The following is a 17,968-nucleotide window of genomic DNA, read 5'->3' as shown; positions in this document are numbered from 1 at the left end:
TCAGTCATGTTACATTTTGTAATAAAAAAGAAAAGGTAAAAATTGCACCACCAACTAACCCTACACACATATACCAAAGTATAATAATTGATATGTCTTTACATAACACTTGGCTTCATCACAAACAAAATAGACTGATATTGTTTAAAATGCCTTTATTTTTGATTCTGGCATTTTTAATTGAAGCAAAAGCTAAACTCAGACGCGTTTCGCCATCATGGCCTCGGTCAAGGAGTAACAAAGAAACAATGAGAGCATGTCTTATTTTGAGCAAACCAGGTTCCCATCAGCCCTGATTACAGAGGGATTGGTTACAGATTAGTCATTGGTGGACACCGCATAGTAAACAGCAATAGGTAATATACATTCTAAATAGATATATTATCAAAATGCATATTAAGGTTAGAAGCATTAGAAGTCCAAGTGGTTCTTGCCTTGAATATGGAAGGACACACATGTATTTCTCACCATTTCTGTAGGGTCTATAGTTTGCTATAACTACTTTGTGGTCTGTTTTTTGCCCTATTACGCTTTTCTATGTTTTATCTTTTGTGGTCCATATTTGCTGACATCTAGTGAGCTTTGTAATGTATGGCTCTTCTCACTATATATTTTTTTGGCCTTCCATATTCCATTGTTATTTTTTGTTGTTGTTGCTCTTTCGCACCCCAGTATCTCTACTTGCACATCATCATCTGCACATCTATCACTCCAGTGTTAATGCTAAATTATAATTATTTCGCCTCTATGGCCTATTTATTGCCCTACCTCCCTAATCTTACTACATTTGCACACACTGTACATAGACATTTCTATTGTGTTATTGACTGTATGTTTGTTTATCCCATGTGTAACTCTGTGGTGTTGTTTTTTGTCGAACTGCTTTGCTTTATCTTGGCCAGGTCACAGTTGTAAATGAGAACTTGTTTTCAACTGGCCTACCTGGTTAAATAATGGTGAAATAAAAATAAAAGGGCCATAACTACTTAGACCTTTCTACTGCTTCTAACCTTAATATGCATTTTGATAGTGCATATATATTTAGAATGTATATAACCTATTGCTTTTCACTGTTTACTATGTGGTGTCCACCAATGACTACTCTGTAACCACTCCCTCTTTAATCAGGGCTGATGGGAACATGATTTGTTCAAAAGAAGACATGCTCTCATTGTTTTGTAACTCCCTGACCAAGGCTATGATGCCAAAACATAGTGATAATGCTGCAGGGCCTTTCTCCGGCCAATCCTCTTGAATGTAAGGACAGTTTCCTTGGTTACCAGTGAGCATGCCTCTCCTTGGCGACCACCTCCAAGAACTGGGAGTGGCTTGCATAGAGGGATAGGCCGGAGTCAAGGTCGATCCAGTGGACTTGCCCGGCATCATCGCCCGCTTGCAATGGGAGCTCGCTCACACTGTTACCTAGGTAACCAGAGCAAAAATCTACATTTCAGAGAACTGCAATGTGTGTACAAATAAAGAGCAGAATGGGGGAAAATGTAAAGGATAAGGAAACATGTTGCATGCTATCCTGCTGAGAATAGCCAAATCCTTATTGTTTTCACTGAATTTAGTCAACATTTTTCCTGCATAGATAAGACTGCCTTAACTTGTTGTTAATCAGTGTCTATAATATCATAAGAGTAATCATTGATTTACCTGTATCATCATGGAAGTTGACAGCAACCGTTTCCATCCAAGAGTTGTCATTATTTCTTGGGTCATCTACATAGCCCTTATAAACCTGAGAAGTAGATGAGGGAAAACAGAGAGAGAGAAAGAAAACAAGTGCTTTATGTCAACTATACAAACAAATCCGAAATGAAAATAAATATGAGGACGATAAATTCTTTCTAGCCTGCTGACCTCCAGACCCGGCGAGTTGAACAGCTGAGTGATGCGCTCGTGGATCCGCTCTCTGTCCTGGGGGGAAGCTGCCAGGGAGTTCAGAGCCTCCTCAGAGAACTCACGCTGCAGGGTGAGGGACACCAGCTCCCCCGGGTCTACCATACCCTACACACTCAAACACACGTCATCGTCCATAAGAATACAGTGAGGTGTAGAGCCATGGTTGACGCCCTATGCGCCCAAGAAGGCCAAGATGATACAGATGTTCAGAGCAGGTGAGGAAGAGGAGGGAGGACTAGGTCAGCAAGAGGAGGGAGTAGTAGGTGAGAGAGGAGGAAAGAGCATATTTTTTGTTGTTGTATTATTATGATTAATTATTTTTTACCTTTATTTAACTAGGCAAGTCGGTTAAGAACAAATTCTTATTTACAATGACGGCCTGCCAAAAGACCTCCTGCGGGACAGGCTGGGATTCAAAATAAAAATAAAATACTACAGGAACAAAACACACATCAGGACAAGAGAGACACCACAACATAAAGATAGACCTAAGACAACAACATAGCATAGCAGCAAACATGACAACACAGCATGGTAGCAACACAACATGACAACAACATGGTAGCAACACAACATGGCAGCAGCACAAAACATAGTACAAACATTATGGCACAGACAACAGCACAAAGGGCAAGAAGGTAGAGACAACAATACATCACGCGAAGCAGCCACAACTGTCAGTAAGAGTGTCCGTGATTGAGTCTTTGAATGAAGAGATGGAGATAAAACTGTCCAGTTTCAGTGTTTGTTGCAGCTTGTTCCAGTCGCTAGCTGCAGCGAACTGAAAAGACGAGCGACCCAGGGATGTGTGTGCTTTGGGGACCTATAACAGAATGTGAATGGCAGAATGGGTGTTGTATGTGGAGGATGAGGGTTAGACAGAGGAGGGAGGAAGGAAGGAGTTTAAAGAATCCCACTGACCCCTGGGATGGCCCATTCCCCACAGTCTCTCCTCTTGATGGACACAAACTGCAAAACTGGCAGTTTGGACACTGGGTGCGACACTTGCTGTCCAGCTGAGTCTCTCTTCCACCTGTAGGGCGGTGACACATACAGTAGCGACAGGTTAAACTATGGAAACTACAGTATGCAAATCTACCCCTAACTCCATAGGCCAGGGGTATTCAACTCTTACCCTACGAGGTCCGGAGTCTTCTGGTTTTTTTGTTCTACCTGATAATTAATTACACACCCGGTGTCCCTGGTCTAAATCATTAATTGCACACACCTGATTAGAGGGGAACAATGAAAAAATGCAGTGGCACTGGCTTCGAGGTCCAGAGTTGAGTTTGAGGGTCATAAGCACTTCTGAGAGAGATGTACAGTTGAAGTCGGAAGTTTACATACACTTAGGATGGAGTCATTAAAACTCATTTTTCAACCACTCCACAAATATCTTGTTAACAAACTATAGTTTTGGCAAGTCGGTTAGGACATCTACTTTGTGCATGAAACAAGTAATTTTTTCAACAATTGTTTACAGAATGATTATTTCACTTATAATTCACTGTATCACAATTCAAGTGGGTCAAAAGTTTACATACACTAAGTTGACTGTGCCTTTAAACAACTTGGAAAATTCCAGAAGATGATGTCATGGCTTTAGAAGCTTCTGATAAGCTAATTGACATCATTTGAGTCAATTGGAGGTGTACCTGTGGATGAATTTCAAGGCCTACCTTCAAACCCAGTGCCTCTTTGCTTGACATCATGGGAAAATCAAAAGAAATCAGCCAAGACCTCAGAAAACAATTTGTAGACCTCGACAAGTCTGGTTCATCCTTGGGAGCAATTTCCAAACGCCTGAAGGTACCACGTTCATCTCTACAAACAATAGTACGCAAGTATAAACACCATGGGACCACGCAGCCGTCATAACGCTCAGGAAGGAGATGCATTCTGTCTCCTAGAGATGAACATACTTTGGTGCAAAAAGTGCAAATCAATCCCAGAACAACAGCAAAGGACCTTCTGAAGATGCTGGAGGAAACAGGTACAAAAGTATCTATATCCACAGTAAAACGAGTCCTGTATCGACATTACCTGAAAGGCCGCTCAGCAAGGAAGAAGCCACTGCTCCAAAACCGCCATAAAAAAAGGCAGACTACGGTTTGCAACTGCATATGGGGACAAAGGTCGTACTTTTTGGAGAAATGTCCTCTGGTCTGATTAAACAAAAATAGAACTGTTTGGCCATAATGACCGTTGTTATGTTTGGATGCTGCCAACCCCGGCAGCATCATGTTGTGGGGGTGCTTTGCTGCAGGAGGGACAAGTGCACTTCACAAAATAGATGGCATCATGAGGGAGGAAAATGATGTGGATATATTGAAGCAACATCTCAAGACATCAGTCAGGAAGTTAAAGCTTGGTCACAAATGGGTCTTCCAAATGGACAATGACCCCCAAGCATACTTCCAAAGTTGTGGCAAAATGGCTTAAGGGCAACAAAGTCAAGGTATTGGAGTGGCCATCACAAAGCCCTGACTTCAATCCCATAGAGAATTTGTGGGCAGAACTGAAAAAGCGTGTGTGAGCAAGGAGGCCTACAAACCTGACTCAGTTACACCAGCTCTGTCAGGAGGAATGGGCCAAAATTCACCCAACTTATTGTGGGAAGCTTGTGGAAGGCTACCCAAAACGTTTGACCCAAGGTAAACAATTTAAAGGCAATGCTACCAAATACTAATTGAGTGTATGTAAACTTCTGACCCACTGGGAATGTGATGAAAGAAATAAAAGGTGAAATAAATCATTATCTCTACTATTATTCTGACATTTCACATTCTTAAAATAAAGTGGTGATCCTAACTGACCTAAGACAGTGAATTCTAACAAGGGTTAAATGTCAGGAATTGTGAAAAACTGAGTTTAAATGTATTAGGCTAAGGTGTATGTAAACTTCCGACTTCAACTGTATCTCTTGCGTAGGGGGTAGGGGTGGCCAACATTGGGCACAGGAGTTGGTTTGACTTTAAAGAGTTTGTGGGAAGGTTAGGGTTAAGTTATCTGAAGAGTAGTTTAGTTTAAGAGATGATGGAATAAAGTGGGAAAGTTACCTGGTAACAATGGGATCTGCTGCGTGATTGGGTCCCCACCGTCCCAGCAAACCTCTCCCAGTCAAACCAGTGCGTCCGCGAGGATTTCTACAGGAGGACAAGAGTTAGCTTACGTATGATGAAATGCCACACATTCAATTATTTAAAATTGATATGAGGTCATATACGTTTAGAACTCTGTAGCAAAACACTACTTAGTAACATGCTGCAGAATGCTAGCTTATCATTGGCTTGTCAATGCTTGAATAGGGTCACACATTTGCCACAGTTGCTTCTGACAGCTCATGCCAAGTAGGCATTATGTTGGAGATTTTAAAGATACACTCAGCAAGATGACATCAGCTTCAACAGAATTCAAATCTGCTAAGAATGATTTTCTTGGGGATTTCCACAATTTGAGACAACAAATGGCATGCTTGGCATATTTGAATGCAGTTGATGTTGTCTGTAAGTAGGTAGTTGTGTATTATGATGTAATCTTGCTGAGGGTCACCATTGTAGAACTGTGTTGGATGAAGGCTCACAGTGGCATGCCTTGCTCCACTCTGTAGTCTCCCTCGTGACTCCGCCTGTCCACATTGCCATCCAGAGCGTTAAACCGCGGGGAGAAAGACCTGTGAAATAACACAACATTGTAAAAATACTTAATAATCATCAATAATGAACTAATCAGTTATAACCACATGTCAGTAAAACAGATGGCAAAATTAATTTGAAACCCTCTCTCTCTCTCTCTCTCACACTCACCTGATGTCCTGATCGGCCCATACAGGCTTGATGAGCACAGATGGGGCAGTGTAGCTCACTGGTCTGTACTGGGGCCAATCAGTATTCCAGTCAACTTTGTCATCAGGCACTGGGAACCGCTGTGTCTCTGAGCCGGGGTACTTTGGGCATCTGGCCTTGATGTGAGGGGCCGAGCAGGACATAGTGAAGACACTGGGCGGTAGCACACACAGACTACAGCCACTGGTACTATGGCTTTTACTAACTCTGGCAGAAAACTGGTAAGAAGAGAATGAGGTGAGAGGCCTGGGGAGGGAGAGAGAGATTTAATATCTAAAAGTAACATTTTAAGTAATCTTAGCCATCTATGATAATAGTAACATAAAACAGGGAGTAGCTACAATGCAGAGAAAAAGGCGGCAGGTGAAAAGAACAGATAACTACCTAATGATACGAATAGAATGATCATGGGTCTCCAAAATTACTTCAGAATGATTCCATACCTGATTCCTGAGGTGCAGAGGCAAAATGGAAATCCGAAAAGGGTAAGTGCTATTCGAATCGGCCCAACCCAGTTTCGTCCCACTCGTATCATAACCAGTCAGTCAACACAGTACAGGCCTGTATACACACTGATCATTCTGCAGTAACCAGGAAATACAGAAAGCCCGCTGCTATGCTTTTCAAAAAGGGAGCGCACTGAATCGTATAGGGATATTTCAGTGTTGTTGCGGACGGCGCAATCATAAATTATTTTGAAGCTGCCTTTGCTCATATGATTCGATGTTTAATTCAGTTTCAACACACTGTACCACAGATACACCACAGCCTGTCGTTTCCAATGTGACAAATGAGTCACAGTGGGCAGAACAAGCAAGGAGGGGGGCAGAGCCAAGCACAAGCTAGCGAGCTCCTATTGACGCGTTCTAGCATATATTTGCATATTTCTGTTTAGGGAACTCCTACTCTGTCAAGTGCGCGTGTTCAAAAACTCAATTCGCCCTTGCACTCCTTCCAAACAATGCCATTTTTTAAAATCTTTGGCAAAGGGTCAAATCTACAGAACTTAGGCCACTCTGTTCGTAGCAGATTGTAGTTTTGGGAACAGAAAACTGTATTGAAATCAAATGTTCTATCGATGAGAAAATTAGCACAACGTCTGCCAAAATCCATCTCGTTCCATCTTCTCCCACTGCCGGCCACTTGGCTTCCTATCATCACCATATGTGGTAGTGAGCGGATACCCGGATGCTTCACACCTAAAGGTCTGGTGAAATATTTGGCTCATTGTTCTATATGTACCTGTACTGTCTTTAGTTTCAACCTGTTTTTTCTGCTTCCGCATGTCGTCATAACGTCACCGGTCAGTCTGCACTTTGATCACAAATAAAACAATGAGCCAGATGTTTCACCGGATGTATAAATCTGAAGCATCCGGTTAGCCTTTCCACTTGGTGGCGTAGACATGAGAGGGATCAGAGAGGAAGAGAGACCCAACTCGGCGGAAAATCTGTCTCCCTCCAGCAGGTGGCGTTTTTTCAGTGTTTCGCACACAAAGCAAAGAGGTTAAGTATGGAGGTCAATGAGTGTCGAATTTTGTCCCCAAATAGTGTATGTCTTATTTGCTACATGAGGTTTATTTGATCAAATAGAAGTTTTGTAATGCTTAAGTTGTTACAAGTGTACCAATATAAGTAGGACATGTGACATCCTGGCAAATTTGAGAAAAAAACACTTTATATTAGAGTTGTCTCAAGATGGCTATGCATATTCATGGCGTGAGGCTAGTAGCATAGCATCTCTCTCCATTGAATACAGGCGGTTCACGTCAACAACCCTCATCGAATATTTAAAAAAGGATTGCAATAATGAGACGTATCCACCAATCCAATGAAAGGATAGCTAGACAGCCCACCGCTTTGTGGACAACGACTCTTGTTGTTAGGCCGGAGAGACATGTATCTTGTCAGTTTATCCATAATCTTTGGTGGGATACAGATTTGAGGAAAGAGAAGGAACATGAGACGGATTTGAGGAAAGAAAAGGAACACGAGATGAACGGAGGAGGTTCGATGGCGTGAAAGCGTAAGAATGGCGCTGTTAAGATCAGAGATTCATCTCCTGAGTTTACACCTTCAAGGTGTACATACCTACATCTCCTGATTTCAAACCAAGTAATACGACTTATAGTGTTTGTGACGCTCGCCGTTTGGTGAGACGTAGACCCGGTGGAAATGGCAAGACTGAGAATACCCTGTTTGTCTTGTTGAGCTTTGATACAGAGTTTCTTCCTGATAAGATCAGGTAAGGTTATATTTGCTATTCTGTGAGGGCCTATGTTTGAACCCGCTTAAGGTGCTAAGGATTCGGACATGTTGCAGCAGTGTGAAGAAGGGAGATCCCACAATGTGATAAATGTGCAGGAGGGCATAGTCAGAGGGAGTGTACAGTTGGGATAGAGAAAGCACTGTGTCAACTGTGGGGGTGCTCATGCAGCTGGGAATCTGACGTGCCCTGTGAGAGAGAGACAGGTTGAGATTGCCAGAGTTCGATTGGGAAAGAACGTTTCCTATGCTGAGGCAGTGAAGAGAGTAGAGGATAGCCCAAGGGTGAGTGAGTCGACTGGGAGGCCCACAGTGAGTAGGCCTGAAGAGAGAGAGCCAGGGAGGATGAATTATGTAAGGTTGGATTTCTTGCTTTTATAGCCATTGTGATCAACTGCACTGCACTGATGGAGCGGAAATCACAGAAGATAGATGTGGTAGTAGCAGCAGTAGAAAAATAATATGGTGTGAGAGATTTTAGTGCAGAAGATCTACAGGAAGTTTTGAGAGAAGGGGTTCCATCCTCCCAGGCCTACTGCCTGTTGTAGGATCGTTTAGGGCCAAAGTAGTGGGATGGGGTGGTGGGTTTTTCGGGAAAGCGTATAGGTGCAGGGTAAGATGGTGTGGCAATTAAGTTTTTCCCATTCCCCTTTGCCCTGTATTAATTTAGTGTTTTTGTCGCAATGTAGAATCCACATTCCGAACTGTAAAAGGCGGCAATATGCCAAAAAGCATCTACTCTTTCCCGGAAATTCACAAGAAGAAGAAGGCATTTCCACTCACCACCGAATATGGTGATGAGAGGATGCCCAGTGGCCGGCAGTTGGAGAAGATGTAGCGTGATGGATTTTGGCCGACATTCTGCTAATTTTCTCATCTATAAAACATTTGATCTCAATACAGTTTTTTGTTCCCAAAATTATAATCTGTTACGAACAGAGTGGACTACGTTTTGTAGATTTTACCCTTTGCGAAAGTAAAACAAAAATTGTTTTCTTTAGGAGTGCAAGGACGAATTGAGTTATTGCACATGCAGACTTCAAAGAGTAGGAGTATGCAAATATGCAAACACATGCTAGAACGCGCCAATAGGATTTTGCTAGTTCGTGCTTGGCTCTGCTCACCTCTTTGCTTGTTCTGCCCACTATGAATAATTTGCTCCCATTTGAAACAACCCAGTGGAAGCGACAGTTAATATTATACTTCAGTTTTCTATCTTGGGCTAGTTATACAAATCTTTGTTTTGATCCCAAATCATCCCCTGCTTAGTCCCCTACCCTCTCTCCCGGTCATGACTAGAAGGGATCCAGCTTTTGTCAAATAAACGTCAAAAGTTTTTGTTGTTGTTGTTGCATTTTAGCTAACCCTAACCCTTTTCCTAACCTTAACATAATTCTTCTAACCTGCTATGTTAATTCTCCTAACCTGCTGCATAAGTTCTCCTAACCTGCTACAAAATGTCAAAAGCTTCTAGCCATGAACCATCCTCCCAAGCACTTGTGACAGACATTCCTACCTAAGCAATATGGTTGCTTACAATGTTCCCTCTCGTTTTTTTTCAGCACTGAGCAAATTTCAGGTCTGCTGAGCATAAACTTGAACATTGTGAAAATTCTGTGCCAACTTCCATCATGCGTTTACTGTGAACAATGAGGCTGTACCCACTTTAAGTTACAGTTTTAACTGGGGCCATGTAGGCTACTGTGGCTATTTGATTATAATGTAGGCCTACAGAGAGTGGCCTACCATCAAAAACAATGGAGAAAATGCATCCCATAACATTTTAACATGGAAATAGCTGTTCTAGCGGCCAGTATGTGGTGTTCAATGTAGGTCTACTTTCCATGACACTTTTGAAAAAAAAAACATGCAGGGCTTAACATTAACCTGTTTATCCACTTGTCCTTTAGACAAGGAGGTGACTGAAAATGTTGTTGTGTTGGTTGATGCAAGAAACCACTTTACAAAATAAAATGCATTATTATTCCTATATCATTATCACAGAGAATCAGACAAACTATGCTACCCTCTGCCTATTGGCTACTTAGCTTATTCAAGCCTGTCTCAAAATACAACCCTGCCCCTTTTAAGACAAAAAAAAAGCTATTTACCCGTGTCACTTTTCAAAGATGTCTAGAAATATATAAATGTTGTACTCTTGTAGGAAACAATCACTCCCCTTATTACTTACTACAGATAATTTATAACTGGGCTAATAACTCACTAACTAGCAAAGGATATGAACAAAATGTGCACGCTTGGCTACATGTAGCTCTCGCTTTGATCTCAAAACAAGTGCATCTACTCACCAACGCTCGTGCTGTAAACACAGTCCAGTTAAAAGTAAATGGCACAGATCCATATATGGCAATGGTCTATTTGCATATAAGCCTACTGCAGCTCTGATTGTTTATACCACACCGGTCTGTGTAGAGTACGGGCTGAGTAGTGCATGTCAATGCAATAGAATCCTACTCCAATGCGTTCTGCCTACAACAAAATCTCTTACATAGTTTGTTTTGTTGCATTGAAAGTGGCTAATATTGCACTGATTTGATCACAATTGCCACAGTAAAGGGACACGTTGATAGTGTTAACAAGGAAAACTCTAGAACAGTGGTCACCAACCTTTTCTGAATCAAGATCACTTTGAGTCAAAATGCAAGCTCAGACTTAAAAAGCATAAGCCTATGCAACATTAACCAATTAAAAACAGTACTGTAACAATGAGGTTTGTGCAGTAAGCTATAGCCCCAATACATTACCACTGCATATTGGCTTTGCTTGAATTGTCCTGCCAATGCATTGTTGTTAAGGACATTTTTGTAAATTATATTTCAACATTTGAGGTAGGCTATATGATCACACCGATAGTAGATCTGTTCTTGTATTACTCATGATTTTTATTATATCTTTTTTTTATTTAACCTTTATTTAACTAGGCAAGTCAGTTAAAAACAAATTCTTATTTACAATGACCACCTACCAAAAGGCAAAAGGCCTCCTGCGGGGGACGGGGCCCTGGGATTAAAAATAAATGCAGTCGCCGCAGGAGAGGCAGACGGAGCGGCCTACTGGTCAGACTCAGAAGGCGAGCACACCATCCACTGCTTCCGAGCATATTACTAGCCAATGTCCAATCTCTAGATAACAAGGTTGATGAAATTAGGGCACAAGTTGCCTTCCAGAGAGACATCAGAGATTGTAACATTCTCTGTTTCACGGAAACATGGCTCACTCGGGATATGTTGTCAGAGTCGGTACAGCCACCTGGTTTCTTCATGCATCGCCCGGACAGAAACAAACATCTCTCTGGTAAGAAGAAGGGCAGGGGTGTATACCTTATGATTAATGACTCATGGTATAATCACAACAACATACAGGAACTCAAGTCTTTTGCTCACCTGACCTAGAATTCCTTACAGTCAAACGCCGACCGCATTATCTTCCAAGAGAATTCTCTCCGATTATAGTCACAGCCATGTATATCCCCCCCCCCAAGCAGATCCCTTGTCGGCCCTGAAATAACTTCACTGGACTCTATGTAAACTGGAAACCATACATCCTGAGGCTGCATTTATTTTAGCTGGGGATTTTAACAAAGCTAACCTAAGAACAATAATTCCTAAATTCTATCAGCATATCGAATGTGCGACACGAGCTGTTAGTATTCTGGATCATTGCTACTCAAACTTCCGTGATGTATACAAAGCCCTCCCTCGCCCTGCCTTCGGCAAGTCTGACCATGACTCCATTTTGTTGCTCCCAGCCTATAGACAGAAACTAAAACAGGAAACACCCGTGTTCAGGTCAATACAATGCTGGTCTGACCAATCGGATTCCACGCTTCAAGATTGCTTCGATCACATGGACTGGGATATGTTCCGGATAGCCTCAGACAACAACAATGATGTATACACTGATTCGGTGAGCGAGTTAATTAGCAAGTGCATCGGAGATGTCGTACCCTCTGTGACTATTAAAATCTTCCCTAACCAGAAACCATGGATTGATGGCAGCATTCGCGCAAAACTAAAAGAGCGAAACACCGCTTTTAATCATAGCAAGGCGACATGGCAAGGAAACATGATCGAATACAACAGTGCAGCTATTTCCTCCGCAAGGCAATCAAACAAGCAAAGTGTCAGTATAGAGACAAAGTAGAGTCGCAATTCAACGGCTCAAACACAAGACGTATGTGGCAGGGTCTACAGTCAATCACGGATTACAAAAAGAAAACCAGCCCCGTCGCGGACATCGACATCTTGCTCCCAGACAAATGAAACAACTTCTTTGCTCACTTTGAGGACAATACAGTGCCACTGACATGCCCCGCTACCTTAGCCTGTGGGCTCTCCTTCTCCATGGCCAATGTCAGTAAAACATTTAAACGTGTTAACCCTCGCAAGGCTGCCGGCCCAGATGGCATCCCTAGCCACGTCCTCAGAGCATGCGCAGACCAGCTGGCTGGTGTGTTTACGGACATATTCAACCAATCCCTATCCCAGTCTGTTGTCCCCACATGCTTCAAGATGGCCACCATTGTTCCTGTTCCCAAGAAAGGGAACATTCGCCCATTGCACTCACTTCTGTCGTCATGAAGTTCTTTGAGAGACTAGTCCACTGACGATGCAATCGCCATCATACTGCACACTGCCCTATCCCATCTGGACAAGAGGAATACCAATGTAAGAATGTTGTTAATTGACTACAGCTCAGCATTTAACACCATAGTACCTTCCAAACTCATCATTAAGCTCGAGACCCTGGGTCTTGACACCGCACTGTGCAACTGGGTCCTGGACTTTCTGACGGCCCGCCCCCAGGTGGTGAAGGTAGGAAACAACATCTCCACCCCGCTGATCCTCAACACTGGGGCCCCACAAGGGTGCGTTCTCAGCCCTCTCCTGTACTCCCTCTTCACCCATGACTGCGTGGCCATGCATGCTTCCAACTCAATCATCAACATTGCAGACGACACTACAGTGGTAGGCCTGATTACCAACAACGACGAGACGACCTACAGGGAGGAGGTGAGGGCCCTCGGAGTGTGGTGTCAGGAAAACAACCTATCACTCAACGTCAACAAAACAAAGGAGATTATCGTGGACTTCAGGAAACAGCAGAGGGAGCACCCCTTCATCCACATCGACGGGACAGTGGTGGAGAAGGTGGAAAGTTAAGTTCCTCGGCATACACATCACGGACATACTGAAATGGTACACCCACACAGACAGCGTGGTGAAGAAGGCGCAGCAGCGCCTCTTCAACCTAGGGAGGCTGAAGAAATTTGGCTTGTCATCTAAAACACTCAAACTTTTACAGATGCACAATCGAGAGCATCCTGTCGGACTGTATCACCGCATGGTACGGCAATTTCACTGCCCTCAACCGCAAGGCTCTCCAGAGGGTAGTGCGGTCTGCACAACGCATCACCGGGGGCAAACTACCTGCCCTCCAGGACATTTACAGCACACGATGTCACAGGAAGGTCAAAAAAAGCATCAAGGATAACAAATACCCGAGCTGCTGCCTGTTCACCCCGCTATCAGCCAGAAGGCATGGTCAGTACAGGTGCATCAAAGCTGGGACCGAGAGACTGAAAAACTGCTTCTATCTCAAGGCCATCAGACTGTTAAACAGCCATCACTAACATAGAGAGGCTGCTGCCAACATACAGACTCAAATCTCTGGCCACTTAAATAAATGGACTTGGAGCATGGAGCATTGGTGGCAAATCTGATGGCCGAATGGTAAAGAACATTGAGAGCACCCTTACCTGCCGATCTATAAATTATGTCTCCGTAATCTAGCATGGTAGGATGGTCATCTGAATCAGGGTTAGTTTGGCAGCTGGGGTGAAAGAGGAGCAATTAAGATGGAGAAAACCAAGTCTAGATTTAACTTTAGCCTGCAGCTTGGATATGTGCTGAGAGAAGGACAGTGTACTGTCTAGCCATACTCCCAAGTACTTGTATGAGGTGACTACCTCAAGGTCTAAATCCTCAGAAGTAGTATTAACACCTGTGGGAAGAGGGGCATTCTTCTTACCAAATCACATGACCTTTGTTTTGGAGGTGTTCAGAAAACGGTTAGGGGTAGAGAAAGCTTCTTGGACACTAAGAAAGCTTTGTTGTAGAGCATTTAACAGAAAATCCGGGGAGGGGCCAGCTGAGTATAAGACTGCATCATCTGCATATAAATGGATGAGAGAGCTTCCTACTGCCTGAGCTGCGTTGTTGATGTAAATTGAGAAGAGCGTGGGGCCTAGGATCAAGCCTTGGGGTACTCCTTTGGTGACAGGCAGTGGCTGAGACAGCAGATTTTCTGACTTTATACACTGCACTCTTTGAGAGAGGTAGTTAGCAAACCAGGCCAAAGACCCCTCAGAGACCCCAATAATCCTTAGCCGGCCCACAAGAATGGAATGGTCTTCTGTATCAAAAGCTTTGACCAAGTCAATAAAAATAGCAGCACAATATTCCTTAGAATTAAGGGCAATGGTGACATCATTGAGGACCTCTAAGGTTGCAGTGACACATCCATAACCTGAACGGAAACCAGATTGCAAAGCCGAGATAATACTCTAGACATCAAGAAAGCCAGTCAGTTGATTATTGACAAGTTTTTCCAACACTTTGATAAACAGGGCAAAATAGAAATAGGCCTATAACTGTTAGGATCAGCTTGATCTCCCCCTTTGAATAAAGGACGAACTGTAGCTGCCTTCCAAGCAATGGGAACCTCCCAAGAAAAGAGAGACCGGTTAAAAATGTTGGAGATAAGCTTGGCGATGATAGGGGCAGCAACCTTAAAGAAGAAAGGGTCTCAACTATCTGACCCAGATGTTTTTTGGGGGTCAAGTTTAAGGTGCTCCTTTAGCACCTCGGACTCAGTGACTGCCTGCGGGGAGAAACTTTGTAGCGGGGCAGGGGAAAAAGAGGGAGAAGCATCGGGGATAGTTGCATTAGAAGGGGTGGGAGATTAGGAAATGTTGGATGGACAAGGAGGCATGGCTGAGTCAAAAAGGAATCCTGACCTAATGAAGTGGTGATTAAAGAGCTCAGCCATGTGCTTCTTGTCAGTAACAACCACATTATCAACATTAAGGGACATGGGCAGCTGTGTGGACGAGGGTTTATTCTCCAGTTCTTTAACCATTTTCCAGAACTTCTTGGGGTTAGACCCACAGAGAGAGAACTGCTCCTTAAAGTAACTAACTTTGGCCTTCCAGATAGCCTGAGTGCACTTATTTCTCATTTGCCTGAACGATGGCCAGTTTAGGTCACCTAGCAGGACAAATTCAGACTTAGTGTAAGGTGCCAGGGGAGAGCTTAGGCCAGGTAGGGTATAGGCCGGTGCTGATGGAGGACAATAGCACCCAGCAACAGTCAACAAAGAGATATTTGAAAGTTTAATGCTTAAAACCAGCAAATCAAATTGTTTGGAGACAGACTTGGTGGAGACAACGAGCACTGAAGCTGATCCTTGGTAAGAATTGCCACTTAGCCACCTTTGGAAGATCTGTCTTGCCAAAAAAGGTGAAGCACAGTTGAGTGAGCACACATTTAAATAATTTGCTTTTTATTTTATTGGGCCGATGATGATGCCTGCATCTGATGTTCAGTCTCAGCGGAGGGAGAGAGCAGCAGACTGTGGGTCCGCCTCTCAACATCCCTCTGCTCTCACTAGCAAAAAGGGACATTGTCTTCCAGATGATGGCAAAACTCGAATTGCACCCCATTATTTCTGTCTCATGTTGTTACTCCTATGAACAGAGAAAGTGAAATATTCCTCGATATTAAAAAATATCCAAGTCGCTAATAATAACAACAACGCAAGCCTATAGATACACTTTCCTACTAATTTATTACTTCTGCAGTACTTGTTATAGCGCTGAGTGAAAATAGGAAGAACTCACATTTTATGGCTGATAAATGTGTTGAATACAAAGTGTTGCGTAAACATGAACTCAAACATGAACTCACTCATAAAACCAGCATCTCTTTGCTGTATTCGTTGACAGCCTCTCCCTAGTCATGGTTTTGAAATGTCACAATATCAATTTTTCTGTAGCTTTCTTTTATGCCTGCTACATTACTGCAAACACAGTCATCTGAGCCCGCTGATAGCCCGCAGAAACCAACAGTGCGCTTAATTTGCTCTCTGGGCCCACCGGGAATGCAGAGTTTGTACCTCAGTCTAGACTCTAGACATATGAAATGGTTTAAAATGGTAACAGTTCGCACACCCGGCGCGCAGGGCAGCTGAATCGAGTTGCATCTACCACCAACACCCGAGACAAAATAAAAAGGAACACAAGGCTTTTTTTCTTCTCCTTAATTTTGAAATTGTCTCATCGCTGCAACTCCACAACAGGCTCAGGAGAGGTGAAGATGGAGTCATAATCGTTAATTTTTTTACAGAAATGTTTGGCGATCGACTAGGAATGCCTTGGACATTGACCAGTCGATCACCGGTTAGGGACCACTGCTCTACACAGTTGAGTGAAATTCAATCTCGTGCTTCTCTCTGTGGGCTAATATTTCTGCGTGGCAGTCCCGTGCGAGCTGCGCCGCAGTCTCGGGACAACTGTGTGCAGCAGTTTAGACTTTAGAGGGAACGTCAGTTGGTTATCCTATCCACCAGTGGCGGATTTAGGTATGGGCGACATGGGTAGCCGTCCAGGGCAGCATCTTGCTGGGGGCGGCGGCACAAAAAAAAGCATTTTATTTAACTAGGCAAGTCAGTTAAGAACAAATTCTTATTTACAATGACAGCCTAGGAACAGTTGGTTAACTGCCTTGTTCAGGGGCAGAATGACAGAGTTTTACCTTGTCAGCTCAGGAATTTGATCTAGCAACCTTTGGTTACTGGCCCAATGCTCTAACCACTAGGCTACATGCTGCCCCAAAATGGTGGTGACAAATGCTGCCCCAAAATGGTGCGCGATCGGTTTTCTATCGCTCATTTGCAAGTCACGACAATGATATCATGTCACTGTGTGGGACTGTGGGTCAATTAACCTTGTCGGAATGGGCGTCCTGATTTTAGTTTGTGAGCTAGGCAGGCTACTGCCTGGGAAGGTCTCCCACTCAGAAGTAGGGGAGGGGGGCGAGTGTAGGATGAACTCAGGTCTCCCCACTGGAAGCCCGAGGTAGGGGGAGCGGGGGAATCTATCAAATAGCACACCTCTAACTTTGTACAGTACTAATGCAATTCGTAAAATCATTCACACTACGAAATGCTACAAAATAAACCACAATTCATTCATAATACTGTAAATATGTCTGTTTCACATTTTCATTTTTTTCTGGCTTGTGTAAAATCGTTAAGAATAATATAAAACCAGTCTGCACACCAGCAAGGTGAATTGATTTAGTCTTGACTCTTGTTTGACAGTATTGGGGGATGCGTAATGTATTGATGCTCGAGTGCCAAATCAACACAAACGGATAAGAAAAGGTCTAAGGCATCAGGTGCCCAGTTTAGGAAAAAAAGGAAAGAAGAAGAGGAGAAACGCGCAAAAGATAAAGGTATGCAGCTATGTCATCTCTTTATGAGTATAATATACTGCTCAAAAAAATAAAGGGAACACTTAAACAACACATCCTAGATCTGAATGAAAGAAAACATCTTATTAAATACTTTTTTCTTTACATAGTTGAATGTGCTGACAACAAAATCACACAAAAAGAATCAATGGAAATCCAATTTATCAACCCATGGAGGTCTGGATTTGGAGTCACACTCAGAATTAAAGTGGAAAACTACACTACAGGCTGATCCAACTTTGATGTAATGTCCTTAAAACAAGTCAAAATGAGGCTCAGTAGTGTGTGTGGCCTCCACGTTGCTGTATGACCTCCCTAAAACGCCTGGGCATGCTCCTGATGAGGTGGCGGATGGTCTCCTGAGGGATCTCCTTCCAGACCTGGACTAAAGCATCCG

General features: G+C 43.3%; 1 protein-coding gene across 3 annotated transcripts; it reads right to left on the bottom strand.

Annotated features, from left to right (window-relative positions):
* Positions 1–140: 140 nt before the first annotated feature.
* nudt9 (nudix (nucleoside diphosphate linked moiety X)-type motif 9) lies at positions 141–7,063 on the bottom strand. 3 transcript variants are annotated; one of them, XM_014192288.2, is made up of 8 exons: positions 6,996–7,063; positions 5,715–5,999; positions 5,492–5,581; positions 4,968–5,054; positions 2,830–2,941; positions 1,867–2,013; positions 1,660–1,744; positions 141–1,422 (listed from the first exon to the last, which is right to left on the bottom strand). In XM_014192288.2, the coding sequence occupies exons 2-8, from the start codon at positions 5,894–5,896 to the stop codon at positions 1,277–1,279; spliced, it is 849 nt and encodes a 282-aa protein (XP_014047763.1). In that variant the 5' UTR covers positions 5,897–5,999; positions 6,996–7,063; the 3' UTR covers positions 141–1,276. The 3 variants fall into 3 exon arrangements, with proteins under 3 accessions (XP_014047763.1, XP_014047761.1, XP_014047764.1); XM_014192286.2 differs by lacking the exon at positions 6,996–7,063 and adding an exon at positions 6,197–6,562; XM_014192289.2 differs by lacking the exon at positions 6,996–7,063 and adding an exon at positions 6,197–6,562 and having other exon boundaries at positions 5,715–5,971.
* Between the last annotated feature and the right edge of the window lie 10,905 nt (positions 7,064–17,968).

Source organism: Salmo salar, chromosome ssa03 (assembly GCF_905237065.1).
Source record: "Salmo salar chromosome ssa03, Ssal_v3.1, whole genome shotgun sequence".
NCBI lineage: Eukaryota > Metazoa > Chordata > Actinopteri > Salmoniformes > Salmonidae > Salmo > Salmo salar.
This window is presented reverse-complemented; position numbering and strand designations above follow the sequence as displayed.

Excerpts from the sequence above, each read along its gene's own strand:
- nudt9 (XM_014192286.2), bottom strand. The coding sequence starts at position 6,288 with ATGATACGAGTGGGACGAAACTGGGTTGGGCCGATTCGAATAGCACTT. Across the intron at positions 2,942-4,967 it reads GCAGATCCCATTGTTACCAG|GTGGAAGAGAGACTCAGCTG; the intron begins GTAACTTTCCCA and ends ACCGCCCTACAG. Across the intron at positions 2,014-2,829 it reads GGGAATGGGCCATCCCAGGG|GGTATGGTAGACCCGGGGGA; the intron begins GTCAGTGGGATT and ends TTGAGTGTGTAG.